The 26866-nt window shown below is 32.3% G+C and overlaps 2 protein-coding genes across 2 annotated transcripts; one reads left to right on the top strand and one right to left on the bottom strand.

The window, feature by feature from the left end:
• Positions 1-3738: 3738 nt before the first annotated feature.
• On the top strand, positions 3739-4059 carry LOC142632465 (putative lipid-transfer protein DIR1). The gene has a single exon (XM_075806861.1). The coding sequence runs from the start codon at positions 3739-3741 to the stop codon at positions 4057-4059; it is 321 nt and encodes a 106-aa protein (XP_075662976.1).
• A 5538-nt stretch (positions 4060-9597) lies between these two features.
• On the bottom strand, positions 9598-26111 carry LOC142631125 (signal peptide peptidase-like 5). Its single transcript, XM_075805205.1, has 14 exons — positions 25759-26111; positions 21825-21983; positions 21486-21597; positions 19857-19976; positions 18520-18677; positions 16340-16519; positions 15300-15334; positions 15033-15189; positions 14026-14079; positions 13861-13953; positions 12994-13136; positions 11145-11215; positions 10406-10489; positions 9598-10062 (listed from the first exon to the last, which is right to left on the bottom strand). The coding sequence occupies exons 1-14, from the start codon at positions 25921-25923 to the stop codon at positions 9950-9952; spliced, it is 1644 nt and encodes a 547-aa protein (XP_075661320.1). The 5' UTR covers positions 25924-26111; the 3' UTR covers positions 9598-9949.
• Between the last annotated feature and the right edge of the window lie 755 nt (positions 26112-26866).

The raw sequence follows: 26866 nt of genomic DNA, 5'->3' as shown, positions 1-26866 counted from the left end.
TCAAACGAAAGTAGTTCAATTTGATTTTCGCTTCTAGTGATAATGACACTTGAGATAAATTAGACCACTTGCGCATGTCACTTTGTGTTAGTTAAAGGACGATCAATTTGAAACAATATTGGAGTTGTCTTGTCATTTGTGTAACTTCATCATCGACCTATAGCACTATTAATTTAATAGATCCCATTTGTCCCCTCTCTTTCCTTGAGATAATCACAAAACATGGATAAGGATTCAATGGCCTTAGAGCATTGGAAACAAATTTCCTAGAATAGGGTGAGGAAGCAAAATAGGGAAGGAAATTCAAAAACTCCCCAAATCAGCTTACCTATCTCTTTTCTATTTTGAAGTTTTGTTATAGCTCCTCCATATATTTAGAGAGTAGTGTTCATTCCCTAGAATAGGTTAAGGAAGCAAAATAGGGAAGGAAATTCAAAAACTTCCCATATCAGCTTACCTATCTCTTTTCTGTTTTGAAGTTTTGTTATAGCTCCTCCCTATATTTAGAGAGTACTGTTCATTCCGTGTTTTATTTGTTTATTATTTTTTGTATTTTGGTAACTCTGATAAAGAAAAATGAGTGTTTTGAAAAGTTAAAGAAATAATAAAAAATGAATAATGAAATAATATTTAAATGAAATAGAATTTAGAATATGAAATATGACATGAGTGAAAAGGAAAAGTAGTTAGCTAAAATAGAAAAAATAATTTCTTATCCTTAATGACATTCCTATGAATTTTTGAAGATAGTAAAGTACTAATCACATATTCAGGTCTTGTTTGGTATATCTAATCAAACACATGTTTTCAATTTTTAAATAATATTATACGTATTTCTACACACTTTTTCACCCACACATATTTCTACACATATTTTCAAATACATGTTTTCATTTTTTAAGTGCATATATTAAACACTCTCTCAATTGTCTGAACTTGTCAAGCTCACTTCTTTGCATAATTTTGAGCTCAATCAATGGCTTATTGTTCCGTAACCAATTGCTTTGAGGTTCCTAGAAATGCTTCTTTCCTTCAATATATTCAACTTATTTAGAGGTGAATAACTCTCACTCCAAGACATCCCTGGCATTAAGTCAAGTTCCCCAAGTTTGCTTTCTTCTTCTGTTATTGCAAAGGATGGCATGACTTATACATTGTAATTCCATTTGAATCTTGAAGGGGGACCCACGACTCTTGGTTGTAATATATGAAAATTAGTTCACTTCGAAAGGAATAGAGTGATGTGGATCATGTGGTTCCTTCTCTTTCTATTATTGTTAATAGCATCGTTCTAAAGCTTACCCATTTCTAAAAATCTTCCTTTTACATTTGTAATATCGCCTTTTTTTCAACCCAAAAAAAAAAAAAATTGTAATATCGCCTTAATTAGTTCCTAACATGTTCGATTATGATGAAATATTCTTTTCTTTGACAAATATGGACCAATAATTTGTCCCTAGAGTTCCACCATTAGTTCCATGAAATTTTTCGGATACCATTTTTGCAAGGGGTAATCAACTAATCATTGTAACTGTTCGGTGGGTTTCCCTGTTTCTCATTTTTCTCTTCCGGGAGGTGTAGAGTTGTTCCCGCATAGTGGGGCCTATTGGAATAGCTCGATTGGGTTTTTGAAAACTTACAATGTGGATTTTCTTTTTGGGGTAAATTCAATAGTTACAATTGGAAAGGGAGATTTGAACCTTGATAAGATGAAGTCAATGTTTTTTTTTTTTCCCTCTCATTATGACTTCTTATTCTCTCGTAACCACAACATTGGCGAAATCATGAGACATGACTCCAATAACTTGTTTTTTGAGAAGTAAGATGGCCTAAATATGTTTTAGAAGATGTTGACTATTTTATTCTTTAACAAGGGTGTTTGAGCTAGATCAACATGTTACATGATCATATTCCTAAAACATTTTGCATTCTCTAAATGTCTGTATTACTGGGGACCAAATTTATTTATTATTCCTTCCAATTTTAGGATGTAGCAGTGCTTCTTTACTTCATGTCACCCCTATCATTCTTGTGGTCAAGTTCCCAATCTCACTTTGTTCTTCTATTTCCTTGAAAGAGATGATTTGTACATTTTAATTCAGTGGGACTCTTCGAAGGAGAATCATGACTCTTGATTGGAATAGATGACCAATAGTTCACTTGGAAAGGAGTAAAGTGAGGTGGTTTCTTTTGACTCTACTATTTTAATTGCCCCCTTCTATAGTTAAGCAATTTCTTAAAATATATCTTCCTTTTATCATTTTTAACATCGCCTTGGTTCCTAGCATGTTCATTTATAATTCAATAATCTTAAACCAGTCACTAGAATGGCAATGTCCCTATTAATTTTATGCATTTCCCTGTTTGTCTCTTGGGTGGTTTAGATTTAGTGGAGATCGAGTCTATGGAAGTTGCTTGGGTAGGTTACGTGAATGGCCTTTTTTTCCTTATTCTTACCGATCTTCCTACTCTAATTCTTTCTTTACTAATCAGTCACATCGCTGAAGAAACCGTGATACTTGATTACTAATTTCCTATCATTCTTTTTGGCAAGTTGGGTGGCTTACGTGTGTCTTAGAAGATGGTGACCATTTCCTTTCTATATATTATTTTCTAGGTTCTTCTATATGTGCTCACAAACAATTCTTTCTTCACAAGATTGAGGTTCGAACATTTCAATTTAGTAAACCTTAAACTGTGTTAACTTAAAATTTTATAGACTATTTAATTTTTATTTTTGAATTTTTATTTATTTATTTATTTATTTATTTTGTTTATATTGAAATGAAGACATATATATATATATTATAAAAATAAAATTGTCATGCAAAAAAACTTTGGCTCATAGTAAGTTTTACAATTTTTTAAAAATTCAGCGTCCGTTTGTTACTGTTGTTTAAATAACAGTTTTCAGTATTTAAATAATAACATTACACATATTTTTACATACTTTTTTACATACACATATTTTCAAAAATTATAAATAACGTTATTAAAACAAAATTATCAAACAACCTTGAGGAAGGGTGTAAGTTTTGCAATCCTTTAGAACAAGCCATTTTTTATCCAAATCTTTTCTGTTCTGATCCGAATATATTGGTACTACATTTGACTCTGAACGACCAGACTTGTTTGTTAGGCATTACCCATAAAACTTTGGCAAGTGTTCGGAGGAAATCACTTGGTGCTATAAGTAACGCTACAAACATAATAATTTTCATAACAAATGAATTAACAAACTTAAATTATATCTCATTTTGGACCCATTATTGGCATTATATTTTCATTTACTATTAATAACTTGTCAAGAACAGAATTTTTTGTGAAATTATTCGTGTACATGAACTTATTGCTGGGTGCTTGACATGAGATAACCAACCAATATAAAGTATAAACAACAATTAAGCACAAAACAAAACATAAAAATTAAAAAATTAAATAAAAAAAAAACCAAGATAAACAGCAAAACTAATCAATCATTACCAACTTGTACTAGGCCCACACATCTAGGCACGATAATCGAAGTACATTTGAAGGCATCTCTGAGCCACAAGTGCAAAAGCCCGTGACAGCACAGTATATGTGCCTGGGAACACGCCAATGTATATTCACGGGCTTCTCTTACATTTTTCCATCATTCTTCCCTTTAAAAAGCAGCAAACATAAAGCTCCCAATACCAAAACACCAATCCAAAGAAAGAAAGAGACCACCTTTTGCAAGCTAGCTATTTGGTTTTCATGGAGGCATTCAAGATCAAGCTCTTTGTTGTTGTGGCTGTGCTACTTGTTGCTATTTCCAGCAATGGTGTGCTTCAAATTTCCAATGCCCAAACCATATGCAATGTTTCTGTTTCTGGGCTAATGGCATGCAAATCAGCTGTGACTCCTCCAAATCCTACAACACCTTCAACTGATTGCTGCACTGCACTCTCACATGCCGATCTTCGTTGTCTTTGCTCATACAGGAACTCTAACCTGTTGCCTTCACTTGGAATTGATCCAAACCTTGCCATGCAGCTCCCTGGAAAGTGCAAACTTCCTCACGCTGCTCATTGCTAAGCTAAGCTAAGCTATGAATTAGCAAAAAGTTGAAATTAGATCATTTTCAATAATGCTCAACTTTGAATGCTCTTCTTGAGCATTTGAAGTTGTGAGCACATATATTATTAATTGTTGTCTCTTTCAATATATTGTCACTTTGTCAGGTTTGTGAGTTCTTGCATGTTATAATTATATATTGTGATATCAAATGTAACACAGTATCTGTATTTGTATTGAGTTATTTCACAATCATCTCATATAGATGTTTTGTACTTTTGTCCTCTCTTGTACACTCTTATAACACAGACAGAAAGAAGAGGGACCGTTATCTATGTTTCTGGATATAATGGGACTTTACTTTATACCGTTTTGGCTAGCATAGTTATCAATCCCCAACTAGACATTGATTTGGCTATCAAGCAGGGATAAGTAACAACGGTTCAATCCCAGATCATTTGGACAGACCAGTAGATATTTAATTAAGGTCATAGTTAAATTCATTAAATTCTTACTATATGGGGAAAAACAACTATAGTTCTAATACCATTTTAGAAAAATTAAACATATATTTGACACCATGACAAAGTGAATGGTTAGATATAAAGAACAAAATAAAGAAGACAAAGAAAGAAAGAAATAATATAGGGTTAAAGTGGTTTGAGTTTTGCGGCCTACCTCCATAGAAAAGAAGCCCTTGAGAACTAGATTTTATTAAGCTCTATATTTTAGAATAAGTCCGTTGAGACCTGAGAGATATTCATAATAGGCTTTAGGCTAATCATATATATATATATATATATATATATATATATTGATTCATGATTACAATACTTGTAATGCAAGTATAATTAGAGTTTCTTGTGATATAAGTAGAATTTGGATTTCTTTACTGGCATTCCAATAGGAGTAGATAAAATGAATCTAAATCAACATTATATAATAAGTTTTTATTTTCTTTTTTGAGTTCATTATATAATAATAAGTTTCAAAATTGACGTCTTCTCAAAAAATAAAAAACAAAAAAACAAAGTTTATAAATTGACTAGGATTAGCCCCTTAATATCTTTAGCACTTGCTATAATCTACCACAACCCTTAAAGGGAAGTTGGTTGAGCGACTTCTACCTTGAAAATGATTAAGATGACTCTCATTTCCTACGTAAATTAGTTTTAAATTTGAAATGAGCTGACAAGTTTCTTGTGATATAAGTAGAACTAGTATTTCTTGAATTTCAGAAATCAAGAAATATTTCTTTAATTTTATCACAATTTCAGGATGGAAAATATATGTCGGGCTAACGTGTTTATTGATATTCTATCAATTGCAGGTTAAGACAGATAATTACTTGTTTCCATATATAGAGAATACTTCTCTGATTGAATATAAATTGTTGATCACCAACTTTACTCAAAGAATAAGTCATTAGTCGCCACTACCTATAACCTCTTGATCAATAACTTGCATGAGTTTGCATAAATTTAGAATTAAAGAAACCTCATCAAAGAAAAAAAAATGAAGAAACCAACTTGAATAACAAGATAAACTATATGATCAGAATTGTATCGTAATGATCATAAGTTATTGAAAGATGCAGCTCATTTAAAAATTTTCTGACCAACAAAAACAGCCAGAGCAAGTAATAACATTTCCATAAGGTTTGAATCGTTTGATTACTATTTTAAATTTGATCCATAACATTTTTTCTGTGTCAAAATGCTGCTTAAGATTTTAAATATGTCAATTAATAAATTTCTAATGGTGATGTTAAACTTTTTTTTTTTTACGCCACTGGAATTATTGTGTATGCTTCAAGGTGTACAAAAATTAATTTTTTTCAAAAAAAAAAAAATCCCTCAACTAAACTAAAAGTTAGCCGAAACCCCCTTTCCATTTTGTTCTCATCATAGTCACAAGAACTCCAAGCCATGATCGAATTTAGCAGGCTCTCTCATACCCCAATCATGGCCAACTGTGGCTGACCTCCACTGACAGTCATTGAGTTTTGCCACAGCAAGCCGCCACCAGAGTTGCCAATTCTCTTATCATCTTTGATTTCTTAATACTAATAAAATTTTCTTCCTTTCTTTCTCAATTCCCTTATATTAGGAACTTTCGAAATGCAGACAAAATTACTTCATTCGGTATTGGTATGCCCATGATTTCCTACTAAATGACTGATGAAACAATGTATGAATCGTTTCATCTTCTTGATTTATGTTATATTGAGATTCATTTTTCATTTTATTGATTTTATTACTTGGGTTTTGCAGATAACAAGAAGCATGCAGAGAAAGTTTGGAACCCAAGATATGGAGTCATTGTTGATGAACAATTAATGAGACGTCTGGACTGCACACGAGCTAGTGAGATAGGGATTAAAACTTAAAAGGGTAGATAGGTAATTGGATTTGATTTGTCAATATGTTTATTTACCATTCCTCAAAGTTGATTTATGTGCTGGTGTTGGTGTTGCAGAGTACAGTCCTTTGATGAGAAACATGTAGCTTAAAAAAAGTGTAGAATGAAGGTAAAGTTGATTTTGATATTTGTTCATGCTAATTGACCACTGTTAAAAGAATTGAAAATTAATTTCTTGTAGATCAATTTAGCACTAGCTTATTAGTTCAATCATCAATGATGTCAAATGATCCAATATTTTCCATGTAGCTATATGTATCATAGTCTTATGAAAAAAAATAATTTATTATATACTGCAAGTGACTTAGTATTGTATTCCATTGCTGAAAATTTTCCTCTTCTAAGTATTGTAATTCTTTTATTTACCTTTGAAATATATGGGAAATATGCAATTTATGTGACTTAGTATACAATGATGAAAATAATTTCTTTTGATATTTGAATATATAGTTTTAAAATTTTAATATATTTTTTTTCGTACGTCACACGGGTTAACCACAAGTATATTATTGAAACAAAATTAAATTAATTTCAGCCAATACAAAATTTCATCAAGATAGAGATTTTAAAACATGCTTTGTCCACCATATATAGTAAGTTGCTCAAGTATGAATATATTAACCATTAAGTTTATAGTAGATGAATTATATAGGGGGAAAAAGATTTGTAAAGGATTATAGGGTTATAGACAACTAAATAAAAATAAAATCGTAAAAATTTAGTTCACAATCATATTCTACCTTTTATTTTATTATTGAAAATCACTTTTGCATTTCTAATTGTTCTATAATGCATTTCAAACACAATCATTAGTGTTTGAGTATTATCCAACTTATTTTTTCTTCTAAAAGGTCATGTCTTGTTATGAGCTATGTTTAACAGCAAAACTTGGAGTCTACTATTTGACCACATTATGGGATTTCACATGCACATCTGTGTCTTGAGATTTGAATAAAATAATCATATGTTTTTTTGTGCTAAAAAAAAGCTAACAATTGGATATTAGTCAACATTTTAATCAACAATTTTCATATGAAATGGAATTTTAATTTTTTTCTTTACCAAAAAAAAAAAAAAGGGAATTTTAATTTTTTGAATTATACATGTCGGGAAGCAATTTTTTGTGCAACTACAGAATACCTTCAAAACTTACTACAAAATCATATATTTATATCTATATACGTTTAGTGATTAGATTATGTATATCATAAACTACATTGGAAACTAAGTAAACCAAACACAAACAATTTATAATACAATAACATTAGAAAAAACTAAATAGAAGAATAGAACACAACATATTTCAAAGAGAACTTTCAACTCCAATATGGAACAACAAATATATACTACTTAATAAAAAAAAAAAAACCACTAAAAATTAAACAACAATTTTTTTTTTTCATTTTATCATTTGTATTGCAAACTCATTAATTATTCCAACAATTTTTTTTTTTACACCTGCATCTAAATTTGGTCAAAAAATCTCTCAATACACTATCATATGATGCTTTTCATATCTATAAGCTTGGATACTACCTTTTTATTCAGCAAGGGTTTTCAATATCTAAAAGGCTGCATTGGGCGCAACTTCATATAGGTATCCAACTCATCAAAGAAATTTCTTATCCTTTTATTAAAATAGATTTTACTAACGTAAGTCCTAAGGACATCTATTAGTAAACTATTTTAAGAAATTTTTTATGAAAAAATAAAAAAGTAACTAATTGATTTGACAATTTTTTCAATTTTTCATAAAAAGTTTCCTAAATGGTGTGTTTTTTTTTTAGGTGAAATAGGGTGAATGAAAAATTTTGGAGAAAAAATATAGGAAAAAATACATGTGTTGTTTGGAATTGGGAGAGGAGAAAAAAAAAAAAACTTTTATGTGGGATCCAGGCATTTTCACTCAGGCCCACACAAAACTTTTCTCTTCAAAATAAAGAGAAAAGAGGGGAGAAAACGTCGAGGTCTATTGTGTGAAAAAAAATAACCTTTACTTTTTTACCTTGTCATCGTTCTATTCCACATTTTGCTGCCCAGTTATTGTTGTTGTCTTCTTTTGTTGAACTTATATTTGCCATCTTATTTTTGCTGCCCACGTTTTGCTGCCCAATTATTTTTGTTGCCCAGTTTGATTTATAAGTTTTGCTGCCCATATTCCACATTTTTCTTCTCGGCAAAGTTTTTTTTTAAATGCCTTTCCAGCAAAGTTATCGCATAATACAATTTTTATTGCCCATAAATTTTATATTATATATAATAATAAAATAATAATATAAATTTATATGTATTTGTGTTAATTTTTATATTATTTAAAGGGTGTAAATAAATCTATTTCTTATATATTATATAATAAAAACATAATAGTCAATTTATATGAACTATAAGTACTATCCTCCCACTTTTCTACACCAATCAAATGGATCCAAAATGGATGATTAATGTATGCCCTTGGGCATATATTAACCAGACCTTTATAAAAAAAAAATATAATATATATATATAGGCCTTCAAATTCAAATTATATCATATATATATATATAGAGGCCTTCAAATTTAAATTATATCATATCTAAACATTGAAATTGTATAATTCGCATAAAAAACTAAAGTACAAATATCAACTAAGGCGGAAAAAATTGATGAAATTTAATACCACAAATCATTAAATTAAAAATAATAATTCTACTTTTTGTCATCTATATATATTTTTTATAAATTCATATTTTGAATAAGTACTCTCAACTTAAACCTGTTTTCTCTATTCTTAAGTAAGTGGATTGAGTGGCCTAAATGAACTAAACTGGATTAGATTGAAATTAACCAAAATGAGACCAAGATAAATAAAATGCTATGTTAATGTTATTCAACAAAAGAGTAACAACAATAAATACTACTTTTAACTTTAAAAAATGCTAAGACCACCAAAAAATAACTTAATTTTTATATCAACTCACTTGTGGAATGTTCTGAGTGGCAGAGGTCTTGATTCACAACTTTTTCTCCCCCCCTCCCCCCCCTAACTTGGCATTCGCACGGTCCGAGTTGTGTTATTTTTTATAGTACTAATACTTTTCATCAGCTTTTAGTATTATTATTATATAAATTTAGATATCTGCAATCATTCAAGCACCATCATTTCGATATAAGTAATTCACTAACCGTATGATGTTAAAATTAACAGTTCTTTCCAAGTATATTATCATTCATCAAAAAGAGAACAAGATTGATGATGCAATTCATAATATTACAAACGTATTAAATAGACGCAAGATCAATAAATACAAAAGAAGATGATATACACAAAAGTGAACATCGGGGTGAATAGCCTTGGAATTGTACAGCCCTGCACTGCTTTTAACTGTATTCTTCACATCATATTGAGCCAAGATAGTTACTGATGAAACCAAAGTCAACCTCTTTAAACTAGGGAGATCAGAGCGAATTCCGTTTTATCTCATTTTAGAAGATAAGTGACTAATCTGATGCTTTAAGCTTCTTCAGAAGGATCCCTAGGGGTTGGTGATGGCGATGACTCCTCTGCGCCATAATTCCAAAGCTGCTTCAGTTCACCTCTCACCAAGCTCAGTATAACAATAACACCTGATACAATGGCCAGAGAAAGGATGGAAACAGTCAAGAACATACAAAGCTTTATTGACCTAAAAAAAATAAAGAAAGAAAGAGCAATGCTCCAAATACAATAATTTTCACAACAGTTGGGTTGGCAAGATTTTATTGGTTCTCACATAGGCCTACTATTCACATCACTTTTTGACCTACCAATAACAACTTGCCATCTCGTCAGTCATAAAAATTTTTGTCTCTCATTGCAGAGAAAAATAAAGTGTGGATATAAAAAAATAAAAAATTAAAAAAGAAATCCTATTAATTGTAAGCCAGGAAGGATGAAGTCTACCAAAAGCTAAATAACACAATGTATTACCTAGTGTACATGGAACAAGATAGAGGAGTGCGGGCTGACCATGCCCATCCATTAGATATAAGGCCAGGTACGTAAAGAAAAGGCCTGAAGCAGTAGAAACCTTCTGTCAGTATAACAGTAAAGACAGCATAGAAATATAGAAGGGTTTGCATGTATCATAGTGCATCAGCTCAAAGCAATGAATCTATATACTTTTTAAGTATTAACATAGACATGTTTCTCACAAAAAAAATATATATATATCTGCATAGACATGCAAAACTGTGAACTTGAGCAATCAACCACCAAATACACTGGAAGGGAGATAGAAGGTTCTTTCCTAGGACCTCTATACTTGTTAAAGAATTCCCTCTGTAACCATTAGCTTTTCAAGGATTTGTGCTCTCTATCCAAAGGGCTGTCAGCTTGGTGATCTTCATTAATTAAGGGTGTTTTCAAATTCTGAGCATTAGAAAATGACATCGATACAGTACAGACAGTGTTCAACAGTTAAATGGTGACGGAGAAAATCATAAGATAAAAAGGGTACTTTCTTTTATGGTGTACAGAAATGACGATATTAAACATTAGATCCCCTTTAAATTTTATTCAATTAGTCATATGATAGTTATATGACCTTACATAAGTTTAATACTTTTCACATGCACAACATTTATTCTCTAAGTTGATGCAGAAGAAAAATCTTGTCCTGCAAATGCAAACAAATTAAGAGGAAGATAGATGTTGCAAGAGCACTCACCAAGTCCATAGCCAATCATCAGCCAAAGAAAATATCCATTCAATACACCCTTCTTGTTTGCTTTGTCATATCTAAGACACCCAAAGACAGAAATAAGAGAGAGAGAGAGATTACAATGAAAATTTACCCACAGAAGCAAATTTAAAAAATAAAACTAATAAAATTTTCACCATCTTAGATACAATATGCCTTTGTTTGACACATGATCAGAAACATCAAATACCTTAATCAGTTTCAAAAGCTCAATTCTATGACTGACAATAGGCCAGGTTTGGGACCCGAAAAAATAAAAAATAAAAAAAATTCCAAACCCAAACCCTCCAAATATTCTACACACCAAATCCTATAAAATTTTAGAAATTCCATCCCAAACTTGTACTAACTCCTCATTTATCTAACCATGAGTTGGGTTGAAAGGGATGATTAAGTCCGGTTAACCTAAAAGTGATCACCTAATATTATTTATCTAAATTTAAGCATCAGTTAGTACTTTTACTCTAAATTAAACAACACCTTGAGAGATAAAGAGAGACATACTTTTGTTGTAGAACCCTAGTTTTTGTATAAACAAAGCAATAATAGGGGACTTTTAGTAGTAATTTAAACACATAATCAGATCTGGTTAGGATACCTAAAGGGTAAAACCTGAACACTTCCCAAGCCATAGTGGGTTTTATAATTTGAAACCAACCCCACCCCAGACCCTTATTTGGTTTGGGTTGGGAAACCCACTTAAACCCAATTCATTGCCATCCCTACTCAATTCTGAAAGTATTGATCATTCATTTAGCCAAAAAGAATTATTATTTTTAAAAGCGTAGGAAATTCAGCAACATACAAAATTGACTTTTTTTCTATAAAAAAATACAAAATTGTCTTTTAATTGTAGCCAATCACCATTAAGCTCACTAAGCTAAAGCAAAAAGGGGCCTCCATACTCTCACAAAACTAGTAGAATACCCATGTTATGCATGGAATAATTAAAATCATGTTTAAGTTACAGAAATTTTCATTAATCCCGTCAAAATTGAACAATAAAATGGATAGTAAAAATAATTACCTTAAATTATGTGGTAAATAAAAATTGTGCAAGTGACGCAGGACAACCAGAACAAAAGTGAAACAACAATAAAATAAATGGATGTGACCTAGGAGTCAGCACCTAGGCCTTGCTTGGAGTCAACACCAAGCGGGAAAACTATTAGGAGTCAGCACCTAGGGTGGACCTAGAGTCAGCACCTGACCAAAAGAAAGACCAATTGGCCATTTTTTTCATTCATCAAAATATCAACTACCTTCTCAAGAAGTACAATAAGTTTCTTATAAAGGATTGCTAAACCTTAGTTCTAATTGGTTAGGAAACCCTAATTATCTTATTACAAAAATAACCTTGCTTTCAAATTAAAATACTAATAGTCCAATAAACTAATAGGACCTAAAACATAAAAATACAATTGACTTGCAAACATAAATAGTACTAAATAATAATCTCCTTGCGTCTCCCGCATCAATAAGACTGAGTTTTTATCAAAATTAAAAATTATAGTAGATGATGAAAATAATTTAAAATAAATAACAAAAATAATTCTTGAAAGTTTTGATAGTCGGATTTTAATTGTAGCAATAGTAGTACTTTAAATTTTTTTAAATTTTAGTAAGAAATTTTCATCTAGACCAAAAATTTTAAAGAATTAATGTACATCTAGTTAGCCACATAGCATAAACATGTTGTTTAACATGTAATATTGAGCCACATAATGACTGCATGGTTTGTAAGACCTTTACATTTCATATGATTTACTGAAGGCAAAGTACTTCATATCACAATCGAGATGCACCAAATCATTACCTGAAAGCAAATGAAATAAGCAAACCAGGGAAAAGAATGTCCCCAAAGCCAATCATATCATAACCACCCCAAGGGTCAAAAAGTCGAGGGACTCTCAGAAGCATGGGAATTGATTCTCCACCACTGTTGTCACCTCGAGCAACCTACAGATAATGATGAAAAGTCATTCAAAAACCATATTCCAGTCATAAAAAATAGCCTATGTAATTTATCATGTACTTATGAAAGTTAAAAATATCAAAGAGATATGGTTAGACAGAAGGATGCATCAGATGAAAAATTTAATAAAAAGCGAGAAGAGGAAGCACAGAAAACAAAAACAAGACCCAATACAAATGTTCCACGTGAAATAGTCGCTAGCTGAAAATGAAGTGCAACATGCTACTCATTGCCATCAGAAGGTTCCACGTGTTAAAATATTAGGGAAATAGTATTTGGATAACAAAATATACTGTTACTTACCCCCAAAAAGAAATATTTTATCCTCACCACTCAAAATTTGATTTGATTGTAAATAGTCACGAGGACTGTGAGAGGGTTTCACTTATCAGTTTTAGCTAGTATCTTTAGAATTTTTATACATTTAAATTAATAAAATTTTCTTGTCTACATAATATCCAATCCAAACAATGCAAATAGTGATTGCTAGAATTTTAACTGATGGGAATATAAATCCTATCATTTTAATTTAAATCTATATAAATATCAATTCTTTCATCCAAATACAGGATAAAGTGAATGTGCAAAAAATAGATACACACTCAAGTGCTTCAAGTCCAAACTAAACAGAACAAGCATGCATGGGTACCATATAGCACAACTTCAAAAATAAAAGCAAAAGAAACTAAACGTGAGATCAGAACTTACCGCAATCATAACACTCTCACTGAAGATCGCTTTTGATATGAATACCCAAAAGATGTCATAAACAAATGCACAGCAAAGAAGTACAGTAGCAACCTGCAGTGTGATCTCGACATGGTTATTAAAAATGAATGCAATGTCAAGTATGAATGCAAACAACTTACCTACCTTGATATTAGGCAATCGGGCCATTTGCAAGACTGTTATCATCAAACAGATACCCTGTCACATTTAACTAGTGAAAATGAGAGAAGAAAGAAGGATTTGAAAAATTATGCATCTGACTTCAGTAAGCTACATACACAGCCGAAATACAACATAGTCCAACAACTTAAGATTCATAACAATATGAAAAAGAAGATTCATTTCACCTACACTGGTTGATTCTGCTTATAAGACATATATTGGCAAAACACAGTGGCATGGTACTTTGGCTGCTTGAGGTTTTTGTGCAGGACACAAGCCATTTATTCCTAACTAAACTACGCACTAAGGTGAACCCTCAATGAACTAAGGCATCATGATGTGTAAGATCACCAGTCGATTCTACAAAGCTACAACATTCTAGGTGACAATTTAACAAAAAATAATTAACAAAAGAAAGGGATTGACAAAGATACACCAACAACCAAGGAAGACAAATTAAAAGAGTGTCATATGTTTGGGTAATGTCCTCATCCACATTCCCCTCTCTTCACTGACATAATGACAGATAGGTTTTAACAGAAAATAAAAAATAAAAATAAAAACGACATCAGGGCTTTATGAGAAAGAGGGAATCGATTAAGATTTCAAAGGAAATATTTGATGAGTTCTAAATCACAGAAGAAATTCATAAACCAAATGGGTCAGCATGATAAATAGCATAGGTATGGCTTACTCAAGACAACCAAATAAAACCATTTCAGCTTCCTTGCCACTTCCAACAAGGACACGGATTGACAATAAATAAAAATTAAGATAAAAGAGGAGTAACTTCCATTACCAATTCAGCAACTCTACCGAAATATCAAATTCAGCATTAGCAACTGAGTTATTTATCATTTCAATGGTGCTATAGAAAACTTCAATATACCAGTTCAAAAAGGTTAGGTTTTAGTAACTGAATTTATTTCATTTGAACATTGATATAGACAAAATTGCAAGGCACACAGTTACTGAGATATGTGACTTACAAGAACATCTTGACCAAACCATGAATATGATGACTTCCGAGTAACAGCCCAGAAAATTGCAAATGCCACACAGAAAAATAGTACCACAAGTGAGATAATTGAAACCTCTCCAATAAGAGGCAAATTCACTGCCTTTAGCCCACATTTTCTGCATTTTCTGCTCAAAAGATAGTACAAAAGTAAGGAACACTAATGAAAAGAAACTATTACTTAATTCCAAGCTACTAAAAAGGTTTAGCAGAAAGCAAAAGCAAATATGGAGTATACCTTAATATTAGGCCAACTATACAAGCATGCATTCCCTGAAACAAAAAAACTAATTTAATTAGACAGAAGGGGACAAGTATGACACGAATGAAATTTAGACCAGTCAACTGTTCAAACAGTCCAACCAACAAGTCTGGTCTAATAGTTAAAACATTGTATGCAGCACAACATTTTCTGTTCTGCATCATACATTGAGTAAACTAATAGTACCCTGCCATTTTAATAAGACCTAGAAGGCCTCTTGGACTCTGTGCTGGAAAATAATTTTCTATTCATAGAGACAAGAATATTGAAAAATAGCACAAAAATCATTTAAGAACAAGATTTTTTTTAGGGAAAAAGAGAAACTAGTTTTGGAGAACAACATAATGAGTTCACTTATTAAAAATAACATCATAACGATTTTCAAAATTTCCTTTTCACATTTTATGTTTAAGAAAAATGAACTGTTGAAGGAAGTTCAACACTGAGTGTGCTTGGTTATGGGTTTATGTACTTGTTGGGCCTTCTAACTTTGAGCTTAAACTTTTGGTTGTCAGTTGTCACATAGTGTCAGACAACAATTTGTGGTTCAGATTCCATGTACCTGGTCTATTTGATTCTGGTTCGGTTGTTCTACATTGAGCCCATTTTGTTTAATTGAATTCTTTACTGTTTTTTTATGGACCAACACATTGGAGGAGGTGTTCAAAGGAAGTTCCACATTGTTTGACTCATGCCAGGTTACAGCTTTATATACTTATTGGAACTCTCCACCTATTGCCTAAAGCTTTTGGGTGAACACTTCAATATGAAACACTAATAATTGGCATTTTTTTACTAAAATAACTTCCTTTTTTTAAAAATGCATTCCTGGAAGCTGTTACTAAAATGCATAATAAAAAACCTTTTCTTGTGCATATAAGATTGAAGGATATTATTTGAAAATGTGATATTTTGAGTACCACTAGACAGAAAGCAATACATGTTTATGGAGGAATTTTATATCGTCTCAGCCAGAAATAAAAATAAAAAACATGCATGCAAAAGAACTGTGTTACCTCAACACCACCAATGCAGAATAGTACAATGAGCACCCAGATAAACCAGGAGGACATAAAAAAATATAATAGCACCAGAAATGCAGATGCCATTATGACAAAAAATATAGCACCCTTAGCACTAATATCAAGGACTTCCTTCTCTGCATCGTCTTTGTCTGATCCAGCATTGGAAGATTCCTAGTCAATAAAAGAAAAGACAATTCAATTCAAATACTCCTTTCCATAATCACCACATATTACGCAATAATTATAGAAAACTAAACAACTTGGAGACTAGGGGAAAGACAGGAGAAATAATTATGATGTAAAGCTAAATTTCAATAGAACATCCCAAAAAGAAAATAAATGTGAACCTATGATTTTCCTCCAATTGGTACAACCATCTGTCACACAATTACTAATAACACCATTATTCTCTATGAAGCATGGTGTTCACAGTTGAGGTGTTTTGGAGATAGTAGAATCAACTATTTTCTGGTTCTATCAAGGTCAATAGGGAGGCAATGTCAAACTATCAATTAAATTCCCTGACTAGCAAGCAACCTAGAACACAGCAATTTTACCAACAAGTGGGAACCAATTACAGAATGATATGGAATTTGTTTTTGTTGTTGGGATTAGGGAGAAAGAAAAGGGTAGTGGAGGAATATAAAGAAGAAATCATTAGCTACTTGCCCAGGGAAAAAAGGTTCAACATAAAAAAAGAATATCTCACTATGAACTATTGCACAACTTTCCATTCTACTCTATAATTTCATAATTCTTACAAGGTGAATTTCTCATTAAAGGTTCAACAGATTATCAATAAAGAGATAATTATGCATTATTTATTGAAGACATAACAGAGTATCCATAACGAGACAATTGTGCATTATAACATGCTGTATGGAAGAAAATGTCAAGCAATAAAGAAACAGATCAATCCTACAAGTAGCTAACATGATGATATCAAGATGGAAGAGTGCAAACACAAGGAAAGATCAAATAAGTTTCCACAAAATCGTTTGATCACATTTAAGAATAATGCAAAGAGATTGATTTTATTCAAGTTGGCCAAGCAAAAAGGGTTAAGGAGGTGCCAAACATAAAATAGGCAAGTAGTTAGAATATGGCCTTAGACAAGGCTGAATGAAAAAAAGAGGATCCTTGTAATTAATGCTTAGTTGAAAATAAAATAGTACTCAGTTGATTTACTTTAATTAATAGCCATTCAAGTGATTAACATAGAACTCATCTGCCATAAAATTAGATCTTATTAGCAGTTGAAAATAAAATAGTAATACTGTTCATATGGCATAAACACTATCCTAATGATGACCATCAAACTATATTTTCAGCCAATAAACTTGAGTATGTGTTAATGATCCACCAAAGTGTATGATGTAAGGTCCGTTTGGATACAGCTGAAAACTGAAATCTGAAAACTGAAAAACACTGTAGCAAAATAATTTTTAATGTGTAAAAAATAATGTTCACCCCTAAAATTACTGTTCATTGGCCTAAAATCATTGGCCAATGAACAGTGAGACTAGCACGTCCAGCAAAAAAAAAAAAATTTTGGGGCTGAAACAACAAAAAAATCAGACCTTAGTTACCCAGAATGTAATTTACAATAGAATACTTTGAAATAAATTTTATTGTGCTGCATATAATGCATCAGTGACAACTGCTCCAAAGGCAATATAGAGAATGTAACATACATCAGGAAAATTTATAAGAGCACACAGAAAAAAGGCAGTCAAAAAGCCAGATTTTTTTACTAATTCAGACCTGAGTTGCCCAGAATTGCATTTACAATATAATATTTTGAGCTAATTCATTTAGAACTGCATATAATACATCAGTAACAACTGAAACAGAGACAAGATAGACAAGGTAGCATATATCAGGAAAATTTATAAGAGTATAAAGATCAAGGGCAGTCAAAACAATTACAATTTTTTCTCCATTTCGTATGACACCAATTCCAGATGACTAAAAATAGCCAACAACATGCATTTACATTAGCTATTATACCAATTACCAAGCAGTCATTTTGTGTAACCAAGCTCCTGATGATGTTGATCAAGAGAAATCTATGAGAAGGGAATTAAACTTAAGAACACACATATTAAGTGTAGGACAATACTTATCAAACATGAAGTGTAGGACAAAGAATAAATGGCTGAACAGAAAACCTTTGGAGATAGTTCATTATAGCGCTCGTCAGTCTTCTCAGAAGCAGTGATATCTGACCAAAGTGAAGCACAGAAAAGAGTTCCAACAGCCATCAACCATAAGAATATCACTGCATAGTCTACAACTGGGCGGTCTGGCGCATATAATAAAAGTTCCACTGCAATAAATGATTAACAATTAACCACAAATATAAGAGATAAAAACAAAATTAATAATTGATAAGTACTCACCCAACAGATACTTCATAAATGAAAACATAGCCAGAAGTGAAGTCTAAATCAATATATGCACATGCACGCAAACATCTAACATCTGCGTATACATATTGCTAGCCAAGAACTCGGTAAAGATAAGCTCAAATTTAAGCACTCTCTAAATCCCTGGCCCTTGCACCTACTAGAAGAAAAGGTAAATTATAATTACTTCCATTGAGTCATCCTAATCCAGCATTGACCTCCATGCAGTTTCTAAGGATATATCAACTCGCTTTGTCTATAACACTATGTACTACTCAATAAAAATCATCGAAGACAAGAACCAGGCAGGGAAAAAGAACTCATATCTTAAAATATCCACATGCATATCAAAGATGAAAAAAAGCCTTTTGTTTTAGGGGGAATGGGTCAAGAACAAAATGACTAGCAGCTTCAATGATTAAGATGTATTAAAATAGAAGCCAATTCTTCCACTTATGAGATTAGGCAAAGATTCCACTTATGAGATTAGGCAAAGATGGTAAAAAGGTAAGGAGGTAAGTCAGGTAACTGCTATAAAGTTGCAGGGGGAGACAGGGCTAACCATGATGGCCATAATCCAGAGGGGACAAAAATCAAGACCCTACCTTCATCCCAGCCTAACACTCCCTTAGTTCAAGCTTGCCTTTCTCCATGTAACTGAAGCAAGGGGCCAATAACTTTAATAATGTAAGCATCTTTTAACCATGAGCAATCTGAGTGAAAACACATGATTTTACACCATGTGATGCCACATATCAATTGTAGCAGAGAATTTGCTTCATAAAGTATCATCTCTGCTTTTCTTAGTTTACTTTCATGCATATACTCTTGAGTAATAAATTACATCCCCCCCCCCCTTTTTTGATAACGTAGGGAACCTTTCTAAGAAAGAGTCCTTACAGAGAATACCACTCCTCATTCTTGGAATTTTCTGTCTCACTTATGGTCATCAACCAGCCACATACTTTAACCATGTCCCTAACCAACTATTGTTCCTGTGCAGAGACAAGATGTCCTTGCTTCTCTAACAGTCCATGTAAATAACTGCTACACATGTACAATAAATATAAAAATGTTTCACAGAATTATTAGAGGCTCACCTTTCTGTCCAGATGCTAAAGATTTGTTAAGGGTCTCTCCTCCTGACTGTGGAATCATAACAACAGGAATTGATATATTTATAGCTGTGTCATTGTCGGAGCAGACCATCTTGAAAAGATCTGAAGTGATAGTAAAACGGGACATGAAATTAAAATTGAAGAAATTGATAAAAAGGAAAAAGGTCAAAGTTATTGATTAACTGTCCATGATAGTAGTGGTGCTCAGTGAAAATGGATGGAGGGGTTCTATGATTGAGGTTTTGTAAAACCATAGATGTGCAATCAAGAATTAATGGCAAAAAGACCACACACACACACACACACACAAACACATACAGACAGTCACATGCATAGAAAGGAGGTTTAATAACATGCATATGCAATCAACAAATAATTGTGAGAGTGAGATAGAGTCAGTGTTTTGTAATTAGGGTAGATGAAGTAGAGTAAATCTAAGGAGAAAATCAAGACAAATATATATATATATTAAAATATCACTACTTAAGTAACATGTCACATTTTTTCTCCATCCAATTTGGTGACACATAAGTATTTGATTTGTCAAAAGTGTTGCTCTAAGACATCAATTGTAGGCAATGAAAGAACATTGTTCAAACACAAAATGAACACAACCTATAAATGATTGAAATGATACTACTTTGTTTATGGAAGGCTTATGTTGGAAATCATGCCAACCCATTTGCTTGAAACATAGCTCCATTGTGTCACAAGTGGGCACTATGGAGGGAGAGGAACAACCGCTCTTTTAACAGTGTGAGGGTGTCAGTTAGTTGAAAACTTCATTTCTAAGATGTTTGGTAGAGTAGTCTCATACTATTGGAAACAATGATGAGCATTCGATCATAGATTTTATAAGCTCTCTTCTTTGAGATTATAGTTTTTTCTCTATGTAATTCTTTAGGAGAGTTTGAGTGTACATTCTATGTACATAAGCTTTTACTGTTTGCAATAAAATTATTACTTATCAGTAAAGTTTCCAAAGATGAAACATGAACTAGAAACTACTATATTGGCAAGCTAAAGAACTTAAACTTGCCATTTTGACATCATAATACTATTATTTATTAAGAAGTTTATAATGACTGAAATTAATGTTATTGAATGGTAGCAAATCTTAGGAGTTCAACCTGACAACCAAGCCAAAGAGATATTCTTTCAGTGAAAAAAACATAGCTAATTTATATTCAAAACTCAAACTTGAAAGGTGAGTACTTATAACAACATTTTAATTATATAAAGTACTAAAAGTACAAATTTAATATATATATATATAATCATTAATTACTAATAGTTTGGGTTATTGGGAACATAAGCATAAAAGATTGGAAAATATATTTTCAATTTCTATGTTAAGCCATTCAGTTTAGACATGCAAAACAACTGAAAAAAAAAAAAAAAAAAATTCTAGCAGCTTTTAAAGTTTCAAACAAATAATAGAAGAGAAATGATTTTTTTTTTAATATAAAAATATAAATTTGTGCTTGGAGACAAGAAATTATAAAATGGCTTACATTGGAACGAGAAGAGTCAATAAATTTGATTCTGAATTACTAACAATGTGTACATGTAAATTACTAACATCATGTATAGATGTATTTAAATTACGACCTTCATTGTCATTTATCACCACCAAGGCTGCAGCACCTCCTGCCTGTGCAACTTCTGCCTTTTTTGTGAAGTCACAATCACCACGTATGGCCAGGACAATAGATCCAGATAACTACAAAAGCAAAAGACGACCATACTTATCCCAATGCCTTAAAAAGTTAATAATGACATCAATCTGAAATTATGAACTTCAAAAACAATAATGCTCTAATCATTCACTATAACATCAACTCAAGCATTTAAAGTTTTTCCAACTTTTTGAAAGCTTTCAATTGAGAGTTCTTCAAGACTAAGAGCTAAGAAGATGACAATTTTAACCAATCAAAAAAGATGGTATACCTTTGAAGATGAACTGGAACAGCAGTTTAAGGGATTTGAAAAAACAGCAGGCAGTCTGGGAGCTTTTTCAGCATGAGAAGGCAATAGAGCCCCAAATCTTGCATTTAACCCAGTTAAAGTTTTTCCTTCAGCACCCCCCGCCCAGCTCTTGACCTTGACCTGCAAGATTTAAATACAGTAAACAGAGTTTTCTTTTTCCCCTTTTTCTTTTTCAATCTATACTCGAGCTGAAGAAAAAAATGTCAAAAATAATTTGGTTGATTTTCACATCTGCAAAATTGTCTCTTCAAATGACTCAAAATCTTATATGTGGCAAGATCAACAAGGTTGTCCCCCTGTCTTATGTGGCGCATCTACAGAGAGGAATGCTCAGACTTTTGATTGTGGGAAGTATCCATGTTGGAGTTCAGGCTTCTATTTTTAAGATGATTTCATGCTTAGATGCACACAAATGATGGCTTATCATCTTTGGTAATCACACAAGCACCCAATGGATCATGAACTCGTGACCTCACCCCCACCTTGTTCTTACAAGGCGAGGAGGCTCCATTTGAGATGGAGCTTATTAGCATTTATGCAATACTTCATATTTATTTCTAATTTTCAAGCAATTTCTATTGTATCCCTCTTATGCATTAGAGTTGCACCCCTTTCTTGCGTATTCGATTAACACTACTAATAAACAAAAAATTCTTATGTACTATCAACTCATTAATGGTTCTTTTTTTTTTTTTAATTAAAAAAAAAAGTAAGAAGAAACATTCTTCGAGAAATCATAGAAGGGTGTAGCCCTTATACACAGGAAGTATACAAGAGATAAGCAACAGCTTGAACACCAATAGCTTCGATGCAAAACCTAATTAGTGAGACGCATGTAATCCGTAATAGTTGCTTCTCTATCGACCGCAATGCATAAAAATTCAGAGAATAAAGTTTCAATGATGTCTCTTTATACCAGAGATCATGCCAAAAACAACTCACTTCCATCTTAATATTAATCCTAGTACATTTCTAGAACACCTCACAAATGCTCCTAATTGGCTTCCATAAATTAGCTGTATGAGAACTCTTAACCATAACTGAATGTATATTGTTTACCCAACTCCCAATACTCTACTCTAACGAAAATCTTAATCCATTGGTAAATTACCACCAATCCCAAAGGCCTAAATTAATGGGAAATGGAAACTTTATTTATACACCACTCTTTTCATGGGTGGGTCCACACTGCCCTCTATGAGTGGGACCCAAGGATTTTAACATAATTGGAAGGTATAGAATAGAGTGTGAATTCAGATCACCTACTCTTATCTCTCTCTCTCTCTCTCTCTCTCTCTCTCTCTCTCTCTCTCTCTATATATATATATATATATGGTGGTCATCACTATTAGACACTATTCAGACAACTGACATTCAAAGAAGTTGAAAAGGAACTTTTTAGTTCCCAAAGAAAAGAATGAACGTTGTCAATCTCAAAATTTTAATTTTCAATATCAAAATATATGAGATAAGTCTCCCTATAATTATCCCTAACTAAATGAGTATCATCAGGTATGAGATTCTTAATGTCACTAACGCCAACTAACTAATCAACATTGTTGTAACTAGAATTGTCACTATCACTCCCACTAAGAGTGATTTTACTATATCATTTCTTATTGTGTCTTCACTAACACTGGTATTTCCAACAAGACCAAGCTATAGATTGATTTACTTAGCCCCCACACACATGGTAGGAAAAATAAAAGTAATTAGAAATAATAAACCTAGGCAAGAATACTTCCTCAAAATCATCATCCAATATGTGCCAAACTTGGAACATAAAGCTCCTCCCCCATGTTTGAAAGCCATCCATGGTACAACCCAAGTTTGCTATCTCATCCATCATATAATATTCTATGTAGGGGATGGTACACAAATTCATTTTTGGCATGATCTGTGGTGTTGGGACTCTTTGCTAAAAGATGCTTTTCTTAATTATTTCATGCAATCAATAAAAGTGCGTCAGTTGCTTCCTAACTGGGTGGAGATCTCAGTTGGAATCCTCAAATTGGCTGGTTAGCTCAAGATTAGAGGATCAAATAGTGTGGAAACCATACAGGCCAGCAAATTTGAAGTTCACTCTTATCATGAAGCGTTGAGGGGTGCTATCGGGAATAGATTTCAATGGAAATATATCAGGGGCATTAAGGTGCCAAGAAACATTACATTAGACAATATTTCAACAGTAAAAATCTTCAGAATCATAATATGATGGTTGTTGATTGGTGTTGTATGTGTAAGAACAGTGGGGAATCAGTGAAACACCTTCTTCTTCATTGTATAGTGCTTAGAGATATTTGATCATTTGTATGTGCGTTCTTTGGAGTGTCATGGGTTACGCCAAAGACAGTGATTCAAATGTTTAAGTTGTTGGAATGCCACAAAAATTATAAAGTTTGGAATGTGGCTCCTTTGCGCATTGCATGGACAATTTGGCGTAATCAAATAGTAGAACTTTTGACGGAACTAAAGGCTAAATCCAAATGATCAAAGAATCATTGTTATGATGCTTGTATGATTAAACAATTGTTTTAAGGAAATGTTCCCTCATGTTCTGTTTTGGAATTCTTAAATAGCTTAAACTTGAAACTGTAAAATTTAGAATGTATTGTGTACTCTTCTTCGCTGTCTTTGTTCAATAAAAATTTACTTCTCAATATATATGATTGATGTTGACTTCTTGAAATTTGGCCAAATGAGTAGAAGTTTCTCAAAGTAGTATACAAATCCTCCATGAGGTGCTGCATTGACACAATCAACAACCACTTAAAAAACTCCCTCTATTTGGACCCTTCAAGTCCCTTTATTTCAATCATGCAATCGTCCATCTCATTAAGCCACATCTTCACTATTATAGAAAATTTTCCAATCTCATAAGTCACTCTTAGAATCAGTCTTCCTGGATCATTCGAAAGATAATCAAAGGCCAATATAGATCCTTCAATAACATTGTGATATCCAATCAATCTCCTAATTCATTTCCCTTATATACCTTGGTTTAAAACTCCCCATATTTCTAATACACAAACCATCTCTATTCAATATTCACCAAACAGTATTCCCTCCTTGGCAACAGCACTTCACCAGAGATCTCACTCATGTTTCTCTCATTCTCTAATTGCTCAACCATAGCATCACTCCAAAGCCACACCTCAAATACTTCTATTATTCCATTTTCAGATTCACATAGGGACATCACTTTTGACTTCTTCTCTATAATTTTAATGAAAAAACCGCTTTCAACCCTTGACTAATTTGGCATGGCCTACGACGTACGTAGTTCAATATTTCTTCCTATTTCCTAATTCCTAATTCCTAATGATTTGAGGAATTACTAACTGTGATCTCACCCCTCACGATGTTTTGCCTCTTTTTCTAGTTGAGGGAGCAGGGATTTGAACCTGGATTGTCTCCCCCCATTAACACTAGGAAGTGACGATTGAGCTACAAGACGCTTGGCACCTCTCTAAGGATTCATAACTCTAGGCAAAAAGGCAAAAACAAATCACAAAAAAAAAAAAATGATCACCCATTCATCACATCTAAATTTTATTGGCCTCAAGCTACCAAGCCATCATATACGGAATTTCTGGCCACATTCTCTAATAGCCCATTAAGCAATTTACAAATAAAAATAGTTTTTTTTTTAAATAAATAAATAAAAACTACTTTTTTGGTTTCAGTTCTCCACCGACAAATTGGATCCCACAAACAAATATGTTGAAATTTCCAATTATTCATCAGAAAAATCTAAAACTCAAAATAAATGCCATATTATGTGTGATTTAATATAAAACTGGACATACAAAATCCGATAATTGAAACAAGAAAAAGAAATTGTGTGATTCAATTATTAGGGATTGGAAAGGAAAGAGGGATTCGATAAAATTACCAACTCATAAGGGTTGTTGCAGGACGGAGATTTAGGTGATGTATCGTCGTCCTGTTTGACATCGTCGTCAGCGGCGACGATACACGACAGACCAATCAGAATGAAGAGGATCAGAGTATTCGCCAAAACGCGGCGTTTTGGCCAAGAACAAGAAGAAGAAGCCATGGCGGACCTGAAAGAAGCTCCAATCTGAGAGAGAGAGAGAGAGAGAGAAAATAAAAATAAAAATAAAAATGGGTAAAGGAATTTTGTTTTCTTTGCTTTGCTTTTTTTCTTTCTCTCTCTCTTTGTTGTTCTAGAAGGAAGCTGAGTGTAAAATAAGATTTATAGTGTTTTTTAGTTTTTTTGACTGTTTTGAGAGAGTAGTTGGGGAATCTATATATGTATGAAATTATGAATGATGGTTTTTCTCTGGTCTTGTATTTTACTCTCTTTCTGACGGTCACGGAGGCATCAACGCAAAAAACTCGTGATTGGAAACACTAAAAAGAGTCGAGTGACCGGTAGGCAGAGAAGAAAGAGGTAGAGGTTATACCCGATCAGGTTAGATAAATAAATCTTTTAAATCTATTCTATCCCTTTCATGGGTAACTTCATACGCTACGTTCCTTTCTTTAAATATAAAAATATCCTCAATTCAAATCAAATAAATAAAAATATCCTCACCTCAAGTCCTCAATTCATGCCCCCTTTTTTTTTCTTTTTCTTTTTTAATTTTTACAAGTTATGATCTCTAAATTTGTTTAAAATTTAATTCACGTCTCTATCTTTACTTTTTTTTTTTTTCAATTTTGTTCAATTTGATCCTCTTGTTAGTCTTTGTTTCAATTGCGATATAAACTTTCAATTATGTTTAATACAAAATTAAATTGTCGAGGGTACTTAATGGCTAAATTAAGAGAACTGAATTGAACAGAATTGAAAATTAAGAAATTGAATGAGATGAAAGTAAAGTTAAAAGATTTTATTAAATTTTAGACAAAATTAAAGTTTACCATTTATAATTTAGCCTCTTTTTTTTTTTTTTTTTGGTTATAACTCAATAGTATGAACCTATAAAGTATACTATTTAAATTTATCTTATTTCCATTTTTGTCCTCGAAGCAAT

The sequence above is a fragment of the Castanea sativa genome, chromosome 4, assembly GCF_040712315.1.
Source record: "Castanea sativa cultivar Marrone di Chiusa Pesio chromosome 4, ASM4071231v1".
NCBI lineage: Eukaryota > Viridiplantae > Streptophyta > Magnoliopsida > Fagales > Fagaceae > Castanea > Castanea sativa.
The sequence above is the reverse complement of the archived record's forward strand: the minus strand, read 5'-3'. Positions and strand labels throughout refer to the sequence as shown.